The sequence below is a fragment of the Limulus polyphemus genome, unplaced genomic scaffold (assembly GCF_000517525.1).
Source record: "Limulus polyphemus unplaced genomic scaffold, Limulus_polyphemus-2.1.2 Scaffold3875, whole genome shotgun sequence".
Classification (NCBI taxonomy): Eukaryota; Metazoa; Arthropoda; class Merostomata; order Xiphosura; family Limulidae; genus Limulus; species Limulus polyphemus.
In genome coordinates, this window is record NW_013669485.1 from 43,075 (window position 1) to 58,583 (window position 15,509).

Below are 15,509 nucleotides of genomic sequence, written 5' to 3' on the forward strand. Positions count from 1 at the left end.
TACCAAGCATGATATTGCTACCAACTACCAAGCATGATATTGCTACCAACTACCAAGCATGATATTGCTACCAACTACCAAGCATGATATTGCTACCAACTACCAAACATGATTTTGCTACTAACTACCAAGCATGATTTTGCTACCAACTACCAAACATGATCTTGCTACCAACTACCAAACATGATCTTGCTACCAACTACCAAACATGTTTTTGCTACCAACTACCAAACATGATATTGCTACCAACTACCAAACATGATATTGCTACCAACTACCAAACATGATCTTGCTACCAACTACCAAACATGATATTGCTACCAACTACCAAACATGTTTTTGCTACCAACTACCAAGGATGATCTTGTTACCAAGTACCAAACATGATTTTGCTACCAACTACCAAACATGATCTTGCTACCAACTACCAAGCATGTTTTTGCTACCAACTACCAAACATGATATTGCTACCAACTACCAAACATGATATTGCTACTAACTACCAAGCATGATTTTGCTACCAACTACCAAGCATGATTTTGCTACCAACTACCAAACATGATCTTGTTACCAACTACCAAACATGATCTTGTTACCAACTACCAAACATGATTTTGCTACCAACTACTAAACATGATTTTGCTACTAACTACCAAGCATGATCTTGCTACTTTGTTGTCATAAAGTCAACGAACATTCCTCTGTTGATGCATTTGTAACCTTGACCTAATCAAAAGGATTAGCATGTGTTTATAACCTTTTTGACATCTAGTTAATGAGAATATTTTAACTTCATGCAGATAAACTGCATGAAAATATTAAAAAGAATACTTGAATATTTCTGAATAAAGATGTATTTTATATGATATTTATACATTTATTCATCATGTTAGGAAAAACACATAGGTTCAATAAATTGATTTAACTCAAAAATACGATACCTTATAACCCAAGCACTTTTGAAAGGTGGATCTTTCTTCTTCAGGACTGTATTTTTGAGTTAAATCTGTACATTTATTTTACCCATTCTTAATGTATAATTTGTGTTAAAAACCAAAATTCATAACCTAAACATTACAACCACAATACTGATGAGATCTCTTTTATACATAAAAGCACAACAACATAAACAGTTCTGGAAGCTGCTAAATAATTAATATCGCCTTAGGCTTACTCATTAGAAATGATTTCGAATGTTCAGTTATTATTCACTGTTGACTGACAGAATAGTAGTGTCACAAAGCAAGTGCAGTGAAAGTACTTCAAGTTTCCTTATTAGACAAAACCGTAGCAAAACTAGACACAAAATGTGGTGAGTGATTAGTTTTCACACAATTGAGTGTTGACTGTTGATGTACCTTTAATACAAGTATTCACTGTAGGTTTAATCTGTGATATGTTAAAGTATCTATGAGTATATTCACACTACACTAAATATATCGTATTAGTTTATTGTCCTGTATATGCCTAGCGATGCTTTATAAAAATAATAATAATAATAATGAAAAGCAGTAACATTACTAGTTTAACTCACTGAATGTGACTATATATATATATTCTTGCACTAATATTTCTCCATTGGTTTGCAAAATGACAATTAATTGAGTGTTTTTTTGTGTGTGTAGTTATTGGATTGTGGTTCTAAGACTTGTTACTTATAAGCTACAAGAACACAAAATATTTAATATATAAAAAACTGAAAGATAATTAAAATGATTGTTGTCTGTTTATAAACAGTTTGAAAGAATAAGTTATAAATATACATGTGTTGAACATTATATTTTTATTCCAAAAGCTGCATATTTTTCCAACTTGAAATACATGTAATATTAAACTCCATGCAAGAACATTGTACATGTAAGCTACCAGGATCACAGTGTAATAAAGAGGATGAAACAAACGTAAAAAGTGTACTCACTTCCATTTTACATGTATGTACATTAGCATAGGTGATTGTATGATGATGATGATGACTAATCTTCCTTAAAATACTGCATTCCAGTCATGTTATTATGATAGTTTATTCACAAAAAAACAACATTAGTATAGTAAAACTGAAGAAATATTACTTGCTATTTTGAAAGTTCAACATCAACCCTATAAAATTTGGAACCTGAGCTGTTTTAGAAACTTGTCAGATAAGTCCATATAGTAATTGTATTATTACATATACATGTATCATGACTGCATCATATATGACTTAGATATGAACATTTATTTTTTTCCTACAACCCTTTGCCAGACAGTTTTTTAAGCTCCATACATGTGTAACAGCTTCAGGTTGTGTTCAGTTAGCTTCTTTTTATTCAGTGTACAATATTGCTTCTATAACTGAAGTAGGACTACAGGATTTTCTGTTTTGTTTTCCTCTGTTTTTATCTTTTACAATGTAGGTACATTATAAAAGACTGCTTAATTGGTTTTGTTATACCTGATGAGATATTTAAAATACAATAGAAAAACAAAAATAATTACCTCTATAAAGTTGTACTTCCATTCTTTAATTACATCCATTTGTACTTCTAGTTCATAGTTGCTGACATGTACATGTTTCCTCTTTTCATGGCTTAATAGAAAATGCTGCCATATTTGGCTTTTGAATATCTTAATCATGGCTTTTTGTGCTTCAGATTTTTAATCAGGGCTCCTTTTTACTTTCTGGAAATTTCATCACTCATTATGAAGATTTTGAAACAGAAACAAGTTATATATGTTTGTACTATTATTGTTTTAGAATTTTAATAGTTACTTCATGAATGTCTTGAAGGACCTCACTCACACTTGGGAGTGATTCTGAAAGAGATATCTACAACATTTACATATGTAGCATGTGTTGTCCACAGTAGTATGTTTGACTTTGTAGAATGATTGAAGTGTGTATTAATCATAGTAAGTTAGTGTAATTGCACTTGCCCTTATCTATTATCAATAAAAAAAAAATCTAATTTGAACTCCCCACTTGAAAATTAAGTTATAATCTTAATTCCTTCTGAAAATACTGTGTCTTGGAATACTGTTCTGGTTCTTAAATAATGACATAAAGTTACTTGAATTAGTATTGTAATAAAACTATCCAGTTATTTTGCTCCCTGATGTAATAATTATGTGCATAAGTGTGGTTGTTTATTGGCTGTGAATCTCAATATAATAAACATCTGATATTCTGTAGAACAATCATAGTTGTGAAGTAGCTATCTCATAAATATATAAATCAATCTTGTTTTGTGTAAACCAATTTTCTATCAATATCTAGAACAACTATTTTGATGATTGTGGCCAACTGACTAACCAGAATAGATATATCAAATTAAAACTCTATTTACTCAAACATTCATTGTTATTGTCTAAATCAAAACTCATTCAAAAACTTACCAGTGTTTTAAGCTCAATTTTGTATTTTGATACAGTACTTCTATATGCCCTCTATATGCAAACTTTTTTATTACGCGTGCCACAAGCCTTCTGTACCCCCCTATTAGAATCAAATGATTCCAACATGTCTCTCATGCAAATCATTATGCGTTACTTCTTCACCAATAAGAGAATAGTACACTCATATGATGCGTGTGACTCCCTCTATGTACCTCTACCGAGCTATCACTTCTCGTTTGCCAGCACTTGTACTCGGATATTTTTTTTTCATCATTCGTTACTGTTTCACATTCGTATTTAATATACACAAGAAGTGGTCTTCTTTTATTATAACTTCCAGATTCTCTGGAGTTTGAAATTTGTCTTCATTTGTTCCAGTTGCATTCCGAAGCTAAAGTTACTACTTCAGGAGTCATACCTACAACTAGCACTATCTCACAGACTACAGTTGCAGGCAACCCAATGAGTTTTTTTATCAGTGTTTATCCTCCAGGAGATTGAATGTTAAAATGGTTCTTGTCCACAATTCCTCCTGTAGAAGTTGACCTTGTTTGGGCAGATGAAGATTTTGATAGCCTTTTTCCACCACTGGATCTTAAGTGTGTGGTTCTTTATTTCCTTTATGTAGTATCTGTTTCCAATACAGATATTCTATGTTCTTTTCACATGTTTATAATGGCTTTCATTCATGTTACTCCACAGACAGTTTCTGCCTTATTTCATCAAGAGTTTGATCATCTAATGTTCAAACTTTTTTTTCAGACCTCGTTTCATGTTTCACCATTTGCCATATGGTCCACCGATTTTGGAAAGATAAGACGTTTAACAATTTTATTGTTAATATTATTATCTGTAATTATTTTAATTCCATAACATATGCTTATTTAGATTAGTTAATATTAAGTTATATTAAGATTCATAATTAGTCCTCGTTGCTTTTCTTCTACACCATTCGATTAGGCTTTACATGGTATGTCCTTCATTAATTTAAATATGTTATTTTTTTACTTTTATATTATCATTTCTGTTTTATTTCATTAATAATCTTTTTTTTCACTTGGTTTGGGTGGAACCCTTGAATCGGGGGCCCACACAGCCTTCTCCCTATTTATTGTTCAGTTTCATTTTTCTTTTCATTCTTAGGTTATCAGTTGTTGTATACTGTTCAATTATGCTTAACTAGTTTTATTCTTTTCAGTTTCACTGTAGTTCTAGTTTAGATTTCCTTGTTATTTCTGTTCACTATGTTGTTGAATTTGGCTTCATTACTGTATTGTTTATCAGTGGTTTTATTGAAAGGTTAATATCTACTTAGGTTACAGTTTTTCTTCACCACCACTTCATATGGGATTCATTCCCAACACCATTTTCTTCCCATTGTAATATGTTGACTAATTCATTTTGTTTTTCTTTACGGTTTATCCTTTCCAATTATTTTCGTTTAATCATTACTTTATAATTATTACCATTAATTTCATTTATTTTATACTTTTATTCTTCGTACTATTAATTTCATTTAGTTTATAATTTATCCTTCTTACCACTAATTAATTTATTGGTTTCCCATAGTTTTATGGACAGGTTCATATCTACCATGATTTCAGATTTTTCTTCAACTCAACATCTTAAAGGATGCATTCCCTACACCAATTTTCTCCCGTTTTTCACTATGTTGACTATTTCATTTTGTTTTTCTTTATAATTTATACTTTTCACAGTTACTTTAGTTTAATCTCTACTTTATACTTCTTACCATTAATTTCATTTCGTTTATAATTTATCCTTTGTACCAGTAATTTAAATTCATGTGTTGGCCCCTGGGACCTGGGGTCTGCCGTTTCTACTTCGAACTATTGCTCACCTTCCCCATATTATTGCTGAATCCATTTACCAACATCGTAAAATTGTTAGTTCTTATTAATAAGTTAGAACTTATTAGGGAATGCCTTCCAAACTTCTATAGCAGTGTCTGCTATAACCTACTTTACACATTTTCAGATACGTTTTGCAGGATATTATCTTCATGTTTTCTGTGCTGTTTCTTTTGTCTCTTGTAGGTTTGGGTACTTACAAGCCTTACTTTCTACAGGCTTTCAATTTTTACCTTAGTTTAACTTCAGCCAGATTTCTTCCGGCATTTGTTATTCTTTTTTTTTCCCCTATCATTGCTCATACCTTTAATGTTTCATGTTTCTCTTTATTCAATGTTTTGTTTACATTTCCGGTTTGAAGAGGGATACCTCCTGTTTCTTCCCTCTGTGTTGGGGTTTTTGCCATCTTCAGTTAATTCCCTTCTCACATGGCATCTTTGCTTTTGGGTTAGTATCGGGTGTGACACTGCTGTTTGTATTCCTTTCCATTATTAATAGGGTTTTATGGTTTGTTCCTTTTCTTCTCTTGTCCATTTTTTTGGGGCATTGCTCCTGTGAGTGGCACCTGTTCATTCTTCCTCTCTTTTTTACTCATTAGTTCTGCTCTTTTGGGCCCCCATGCACAATATTTATATCCTTGCATGCCATGTTCTGTGTGCTCTTGATCAGATTTCAGTTTGTTTTTCTCGTCCCAACACATTCTATCCATTGGAGTGGTCTTTCGATTCTCTTGTTTCCCGGAAGCTTTGTTTTTTGTGTTATTTTCCCCACATAGATCCCTTTACTTCATCTCTTAACTGCCCATTACCTCTATATGGTATCCGGTACCTCCTCCTCTAGCTAGGGCTGTTGATGCCTTCGGCCGGGATTGATCCCACAGGTTACTGTATGTTCATCTCCTATCTTCTTACTTCCATGGGTGATTTCCCTCATCTTTACTGTTCTGTGTTAGGTCTTTCTTATTGCTCCCTAGTGGCCAGCTCAACCGTAGTTTCTGTGACTTCTCCAGCTACAACTTTTATCTCCACTGCCTCTTCCTTTGTCTCCTGCCCTTCTTCATCCACTTTGTTCACTGGTATTCCATCTGGACTTTCACACTGTTCATCTTCATGCTTGGCTGTTATTCAGTCCTTGCCAGGAAGATAGAATTTATGCCTGGAGACAGCTTTCTTTTAGCTTGTTCCATTTGCTCTTCTTCAATGGGCATTTATTGGCATAAATGGAAATTGCTCTGCAGTTAATCTAAGAGTCAGGGATTTCCCACAGATCGAACCTCTGTGTCTCTGGTGGCAGAGTTTCTCCTCTGATTTTTGACCATGGGTCTTCTGGTCCTCCCAATCTTGGGTTATCAGGTAGCTTTGTTTTTCTTCCTGATACCATGGAGTTTTTACCTCACCTATTCTTATTATGTTCATACATTCCTTCTGGATTAGTTGTCCTCCTTAACAGCCTATCATTCCAACCTGGGATATTAATGTGATCTTTTATTCCATCACTTTACCTTCGTTTGCATCACTTTCCTCGTGTTCCATGTTTGACCCTCTCTTCAAACATAATTCCTTCTCCTCTATGCCTGTGTACTTCGGAAGTCAGATTTGTTTCCCATGATGTTTCTTGTACATTTTCCTCCCTTATGTTTGTCTCCCCTTATCTACACTGTATTGCAGTTTATTCCTCGTCTGGTTTTTGTCTAACACCTATGCCAATTTTTTATACTTCGGTGTGACTTTAACTGGGTAAGTTTCTATTCATTATTTCTTTCCTTTCAGGGGGCCCTTGCTTCATTATTCACTATTTGGATCCCACTTCGTGGCGTGCAGTGTTTGACCAGGTATTATTTAATTCTAAATCTGCACTGTACGCCATGTTGGCCAGTGCTTTCTTTTCCATGGCTTCTCATACTCACCTTGTAGATAGGATGTTTTACAAGACTGCTTGTAGGGGAATAACCTTGCAATATTTGCTTCATAAATTGGTGTGTGCCAGAACGTACCATCAATGGACTTTATGGGTAAAACAGAAGAGGATAGATGCCCATCTCTGCCATGCCTTGATTGAATAAATCGGTATGGTCTGCTTTTCATAATAGGGTTTTGTGGTCACCCGTTGCAATTTCTCAGGTGTCGATGTTCCTCCATGGCTCTCCAATGCATTCTCAGCCCCCTCTCTTCTAGTGGAGTATGGGAGTCCTTACCACTTGCCAGTGCCAAGCCACTGGGGTGGTCAACCATGGAGGCACCCTGTTGGATGGGTTTCACATAAGATGACTATAACCATTCAGTCCAGAGTAGGGTGGTGGTGTTCTGCCGGTGTAGATGATGTAATATCCTCCGGTTTGTGATTAACCATACAAGGAGTGAGACATCAAAATGCAGTTCACCCCTTTAGTTGGTAGCTCAATGTCAGTACCCTGCGGGCTGGTTTTGGATTTCAAGTGAACCAATCAACATAAGTCATCATCGCACAGGTTTAGGGTTGTATATCTTCTTCTCTCGACTTCCTTCTTATGTGCTGTGGGTCACAGCAGCGATACGTGGGATTATTTTGGTTTCATCCTTGGCTCTCCCTTGTTCTCTTTTATTTCATGGATGTTTTTGCCCTTTGGAAGGTCCCGACCTGTTTCACCTGGTCACGGGAATTGATTTCATGCGATAGACTTCCTTTTGATAACGGATGTCAAATTCCCGGATTCATAGGTCAGAGCTAATCTTGTGTAACAACCAGGGATCGGAGTGGTTCTCAATTCCCCAGTTCTTGGGTTTGAGGTGAAGACAGTATGATTTTCATCCTACCCTCACACAAATGTTGGTACCCTGCGAGGAGGTTTTGGATGTAGTTGACTTACCAAGTCAATCTTCTATGCCCTAGCCACTCTACACCATGGGATGCATCCTTGTTTACCCACTTTTCTTATTATGGGATTGAGTTACTAGATCTTTCTCTAGTTAGGATTACTTTCCTTTCACATTCTCTCCCACTTGGATGTGCTCCTCTCAATTTCTGCCATGATTTCTTACATATTCCACATATGAGTGAAGAGTATACCTGGATCAGAAGTGGTGCAGTTCTCCTCGTTGGATCTAAATCTCTCTCATCTACAGTGGTATCATTCAGACACTTTTAGGGGGGTATGTCTTTTCTTCCCTCTTACCAGTCCCTCCTCCTAATCAATGTGGGATTCTGGCTAATCTTGTGAGCGGAGGGAAGTACCGTATCGGAAGTTATTATTTTCCTATACCGAACATGTATTTTCGATAGGTTCTACCCATCCTTCCTCCACACTCACTTCTGGTGCTTACTTCATGTGTCAAACTTTGAAGTGCTAGTTTGGTAGAGGCGTATAGAGGGAGTCACATGCATCACATTAGTGTACTATTCTGCTGTTGTTGAAGAAGTGAAGCATGATGGTTTGCATGAGAGACACGTTGGAACCATTTGATTCCAATAAAGGGGGGTGCAGAAGGCTTGTGGCATGTGTAATAAAAAGTTTGCATATAGAGGGCAACAGTGAACGAGAATAGTTAATCTTGTGAGCTGAGGGAAATATCTATTGGAAATACGTGTTCAGTATCAGAAAATTATAACTTCTACTCAAAAATCACTATCATTTACAAAAAATTATACTTGTCCAATATAATCAAAACACAATTAACAGAGTCATAAGTTCATATGCTACTGTAAAACTGTTACTTAAAAAAAATTCAGTTATTCTTCAAGGTACATGCAATCTCAGTAGCATGACTTTTAGTAAAAATAAATGGTATACATGTGATGGAATTTAAATTTTTTATTTATTTTATTATATTCAAGAATTATGTATGTGTAAGATTAATTTTTATATTTGAAAATTGAATTATGTATATATATATATATATTTATAGTGAACAAGTTTTTAAATTTATCTGGATTTTTTATTTTGACCAGACAGTAGGTAAGTCCATTCATAAGTGACAAACAATCAAAAAACAGGTTTTCTCCACATTCCAAAATTTACTGATCTTTCAATACCATCTTAGTTAACTTAATGACAGCCCTTAAAAGTGGATGAAAGTAAGACAATAAAACTTTAACATGTTGAAGTTTATTTTATATTTGTTTGTTACTTATGCATAACATTTATATTCATGCTTTTTATGTCTTATTACTGCCATGTTTATAGTTAAATAGCTCCTTGAGTGCCATCTTTATTTGAAGGTATACAATAAAGAAAACAGTCACATGCTTTAGTATTCTGTTACCTATCTGAAACTGGTAAATTCTGAGAGGTCTAAAGATGAGTACCGTACAAGGTGTTGCAAACAGTTCCTACAAGGAATATTTCATTCTGATTGAATATTCTTTATAAACTTTTTCTAGGCTATTGAAGCTGGAAGAATTTCCATGCAGCAGTTGAAAGTAGCACTACGATTGGGAGAACCTCTTTTAATATGTCGCTGCAGGATCTTTATAGCTATGAGCTTACTACAACTAGGTTATCTCAAGGACACTAAGCACATCATATGGTAGGTTGGAAATTAGACTGTAGTATGATACCTAGTATTGAAATACGTAAACTAGAAATATCATAACTATTCAATATTTTTTGGATAAGTTTTACATAATTATTGATAAACATGGTTATTTTTACATATCATAGCATTATGCCCAAGCTGATATTAATGGTCTCATAAACAAATGAATTTGTTTACAAAAAAAATGTATAACCAAGATTTTTTTTCGACATTGTGTTGTTGTACTCAAAATTACAAGCTTGAATGGAAAGAAATGTTTAACGTTATAATGAAACTGAGCAAGTGCATTACATGTATCTTGTAAAGGCTATTTAATAATACAAACAAAACTGTTTTCTTTTCAAACAAAAATTATTTCACTTTGTAAAGCCTAGTTTTTAAGCATAATTTTGACTACAGTATATAAAATAAATAATAAATAAGTAATGTTTTTTAATAAAAACATTTACAATATAGGATACACTGCTTAACCCTTTGACTTTACAATATAGGATACACTGCTTAACCCCTATCACTTTACAATATAGGATACACTGCTTAACCCTATCACTTTACAATATAGGATACACTGCTTAACCCCTATCACTTTACAATATAGGATACACTGCTTAACCCTATCACTTTACAATATAGGATACACTGCTTAACCCCTATCACTTTACAATATAGGATACACTGCTTAACCCCTATCACTTTACGATATAGGATACACTGCTTAACCCTATGACTTTACAATATATGATACACTGCTTAACCCCTATCACTTTACAATATAGGATACACTGCTTAACCCTATGACTTTACAATATATGATACACTGCTTAACCCCTATGACTTTACAATATATGATACACTGCTTAACCCCTATCACTTTACGATATATGATACACTGCTTAACCCTATCACTTTACAATATAGGATACACTGCTTAACCCCTATCACTTTACAATACAGGATACACTGCTTAACCCCTATCACTTTACGATATAGGATACACTGCTTAACCCTATGACTTTACAATATATGATACACTGCTTAACCCCTATCACCATATGATTTTATTTTTCTTGCTATACTAAGATATTCTATAGTGTACTTCTCTTTTTATTTGTTCTGTGCTAAGAAATAACTGGATTGGATAGGATGTGTAATACACAATGAAGCAATAAAAGTTTGGAGACAGCTTGAATGAGTAATGGAGAAAGCTTTATTAGAAATATATAATGTTTCAACAAGATTATGTCATCATTAGGTACAAGTAGTCTAAATATACACACGAATATATGTACAGTATGGAACAAAGAAGTCACATGACCAAATATTGCTTAACAGCTTAGAAAAGGTATCTTGGTAACCTGGGGTGTGAGTTTAGAGTAGGGCTGTTTTTTCATTTAAGATGGGTTCCTTTATTTTGCACTTATTGATGTTTAGTTTTTTGTTTGAACTTACATTGTGTTTTTGAGTTGCAATGATGGTAAACATGGAAGGTTTTTTTATTATGTTTGGAATTATGCCCATGAATGGTGGTGGCATAGCCAGAGGTTAGGTAGCTTGACTCACAGTCTGAGGGTTGCAGGTTTGAATCCCCATCCCACCAAACATGCTCACTCTTTCAGCCACGAAGGTGTTATAATGTGCTGGTCAATCCCACTATTCGTTGGTAAAAGAGTAGCCCAAGAGTTGGTGGAAGGTGGTGATGATTAGCTGCCTTCCCTCTAGTCTTTCACTGCTAAATTAGGGACGGCTAACGTGGATAGCCCTCATATAGCTTTGCGCGAAATTCAAACAAACAAACTGCCCGTGAATCCAAACAAAAAATCAATATACTAAAAAAACATATAAACACAGCTTCAAGACTTTGCTCAACTGACTACATAGATTTATAAAGCAGTCCTTCAATTCACACTAACAAATTTCCACACAACCACCAAGACGAAACCTCAAAACTCAACTCACAAACAAAATTAACCCTAATACACCAATCAACAACATAATGGTACCCTGAAGTTTACCTTTCACCCATGAAATCAGTTCAAAAATAATCAACACTTGGAGAAACCTTGACATTAAACCTAAAACTCCTGTTGACTTCTGTATAAATGTGGACCATCATGTGGTCATGTAGTCATTTGAAGTTCGACTTAATCCACTTAACAATAGATTTATTTAAAACCCAGGTTTACAATCATGATTAAAGTACACAAGTCACTAACTCGAGGAAGTTTACAGTTAAAATAAAGATTTAACTTGGAGACTGAGATTCAAAACACAAATAACATTTTAATGCAATATATTAAGATACTCGGCTACATTGAATTAACCGAAGGTATCTTGAAATGTTTCACTGTTAAAGATATTAAATTCTTCAATCTGAGCAGGTAACTGTACTTCATTTAAACTTTTTATAATATCCATTAAATAACTTACCGCTATCAATAAGTTATCAATTAACACATTTATTGAAAACTGCTCAGACATAACTTTTATTAATTCTTTAGTATTAAACACTGTATATTCAATTTCTAACTATATATTCGACTCTGAGAGAGATAGTAATAGTTAATTACACAGAGTTTGAGCGTGAAATGTTAGACATCTTCAACATTGTTGTGAGCTTGGACATAGTTGGATCAGGCAGCATCAGTTTTATTCAACCAGCAGCAGGTTGTTTGGCTTCTTCATATGAGCCAGGAGACTGTAAAGATTTCAGTTGATGAATTGGCTGCAGCACCAATGGCTTCTTATTACGAGTCAGGAGACTGACATTTATCCCCAAAACATGAGTTTTTCTATGGATTTCTTTAGTATTCTTATGATTCTGCAAATAGTGTACACAACTAACTCGCAAATAGACCTGTCACTAAATCGTAATTCTTGGAACTAAAACTACTTCAACAATTGGTTATGATCAAAGATGGTAAATTGGTAGCCTGTTTGCTTTATTTCTCCTCATCCTTTTCAGATCAGAGTTCTGCCCAGAATCTCTGATTTCCTTGTTGATTCCTTTTATGGAAGTTTTGTCTAGTCTCTAAGGATATTAATATAAACTTTCTCCTACCTTTCTAGCTGCTGCTGTGGTGTCAGTCTATAGAAAGTGTAAACAGTTGATTCTCAGTACTACTTGGAATGCATCTGAGTTTATATTTGACATATACATTTCCTTTCTGGGTCAAGCATCGTTGTGCAACTCCTCTTATGCATTCATTAAATGTGCCCAACTTTTCTTCATTTTGCATGTATGTATATCATACATGGAATTTTATGAAATTATATTTCTCATTTCTTGAAGGATTTGAATATAGCATAAAATGCCTCAAAATGCTGCAAATGCTTCGCTTCAAATTCACTCAAAAACCCGGCCCTAAATTAAGATAATTACCAAATAAAAATTATATATAATCACACAATAGCAATGCATTTATAAAATATTGTGCAATAACTGACCAGAATTCTACATTGGAGAAACCAGAAGAAAATTGAAAACCAGGTTCACCAAACATAATAAAAAAACTTCCATGTTTACCATCATTGCAACTCAAAAACCCACAGTGTATCTATACAAAACACTGTAATTTTAAACAAACCAAACATCAACAAATGCAAAATAAGGGAAGTTATCTTAATTGAACAAATCAGCCCCATTCTAAACCAACACCCTGGAGTATCAAAATACCTTTACTAAGCTGTTAAACAATTTCCAGTCATGCAACGTTTTTGTTCATGTTGTATACATATTCCTAGGTTTATGTAAACTACTTGTTCCTGATGTTGACATAATCTTGTCAAAACATTGTACATTTATAGTAAAGTTTTCTTCATTACCCATTCAAGCCATCTCTAAACTTTTATTTCTAAAAAGTGGGTTCCTCATCATGTAATTTAAATTCACAATGAAGCAATCTTTATGTAAACAATACAAAGCCACAACATGTGTACAGCACTTTTGTGTGATAGACAGTTGCGTTTTGCTGAAGTAGGATGTTGATCAAATAGGCTGTACTTCATCAAGACTTACTTCCAAGATGATGTTCTATACTGACAATCTTATATTATTTAGTTGTACTGGTAACAGCAGACCTACCAAGAGCATCTAGCACTACTCACATGAGTGATCCTCTCCACTCAAACATAATCTCGAAATATCATCTGACCTACCATTGGAAGATTGCTGTCAAACTTCATAGTTTCGGCTTTATAGCTACATCCCCTTCCCGTGGGCAGACAAGATGTCACCTCCAAGGGATGGCTGGGTACAAAGGAGCTAGTATGAAATGAACTGAAAGACTTTTTTGATCATGTTATGTGAAAACTGTACATACTCCTGAAGAAATGAAATAGTTTGACAAATTCTACATGATATAGGAATATAAAAGGGTGCATGGTATACATCTCTACCATTTATGTACTGTGTATTTCTGTGAGCATTTGTATGAGAGCTGCCATTACTCAAAACGTATATTGTTCTTTTCATCAGCTGTTATTTTGTACTATCTTACTTGATCTCCACTTATCCCTATTTTTACAGTCTCATTTTCTCTTGACATTTCAGCAATTAGTATGTCTGTGTGTCTTATTTTTACTTCTTTACAATTATTGTGACAGTATACTTTATATTCAATTTTAATTGGGTTTGTTCTTACATGTTTGTTTATTTTGACATTTTAAATATGGTTTGCTATTTTAGTATGTGGTTTCAGTTAATTATTTAAGAGAATAAACAATCTTTAGTATATTTGAACCTGTCTATTTCATCTTCCAGTTCAATTTATTGAATTTTTTCCTAAGGACAAGTTACTATATGATTTTATCGTTATGTATTGTGGTTTTTATATTTTATGATATTTCTCCATTGTGTTGTACGATGCTATTTTCTATAGTCAAGAAGATCAGTTTTTTGTCATTGTAGAATTTTTTGTTTCCATTCTGTTACTTTATAAAATAGTTGGTATTAGGAATTACCTTGGAACTTACAAAAATCATATTTTGTGACAGCTCCTTGTAAACACATTAAACATTCAAAGTACATATTCTGATATGGCAAACTTTTTTTTTTTTACTTTTTTTACATTATGATGGATATTATCATTCCTTTTGTTTTTAATGTATGAAACAGTCATAATTTAGTAGTCAGCTTCTTCCTGGTTATTTCTTTCTTTTTTTATTTTTGGGCCAAGTGTGAACTTAAAATATTTACATTTAAGTTTTTACATTATGGAACATGTGCAGTTATGGTATTTCTGATTTAAAGATAAATAAGTAGCATATGTTCTGGTTACTCCATTAACCCTGTGTATAAGGGAGGTCAGAGTGCATGTTATGGCCTTTTACAGTTAGTCAAAATTTAATTTAATTACTTTGTTATCAATGTTTGTTGATAAACTTGACATTAAAATGTAGTTAATAAATTCAATTTTACAATTCTATAAGTTTTAATTTCTTTAGTAGAAGTACTTTAATAAAAATTCTGTTTTTATTTTTTGAGTACAGTATACTTATAATGTTTACAACAAGCTTACCAAATATCATGGAGATACACTAAGTAAATTCAGAATTATAGTAAACATTACTTCTCCAGTATGCATCCTGTCTAATGGATCTTCCCCATGCACATAGGGTTAACTAAGATAAAGCATCTGTTTAGAAAAGAATTAAGTAACCTATGAATGTAACTGTTCTCAGGTAGGCACATCACAAAACCAGTGTACACACACACAAATCTATCTATCTGTCTATATATATATATATATATATATAT

General features: G+C 33.7%; 1 protein-coding gene across 3 annotated transcripts in view; it reads left to right on the forward strand.

Annotated features, from left to right (window-relative positions):
• LOC106470204 overlaps positions 1-15,509 on the forward strand; it is a 67,462-nt gene that overhangs the window by 41,016 nt on the left and 10,937 nt on the right. For 2 of the 3 annotated variants that reach the window (XR_002613004.1, XM_013930743.2), the window contains exon 4: positions 9,600-9,745. Coding sequence is in view for 2 of the 3 variants with exons in the window: in XM_013930743.2 (XP_013786197.2) it covers positions 9,600-9,745 (146 nt within the window). In the remaining variant the exon portion in view is untranslated. Of the gene's footprint in view, positions 1-9,599; positions 9,746-13,811; positions 14,345-15,509 lie in introns of those variants that run through there. The other variant, XM_022398809.1, reaches the window with a different exon arrangement.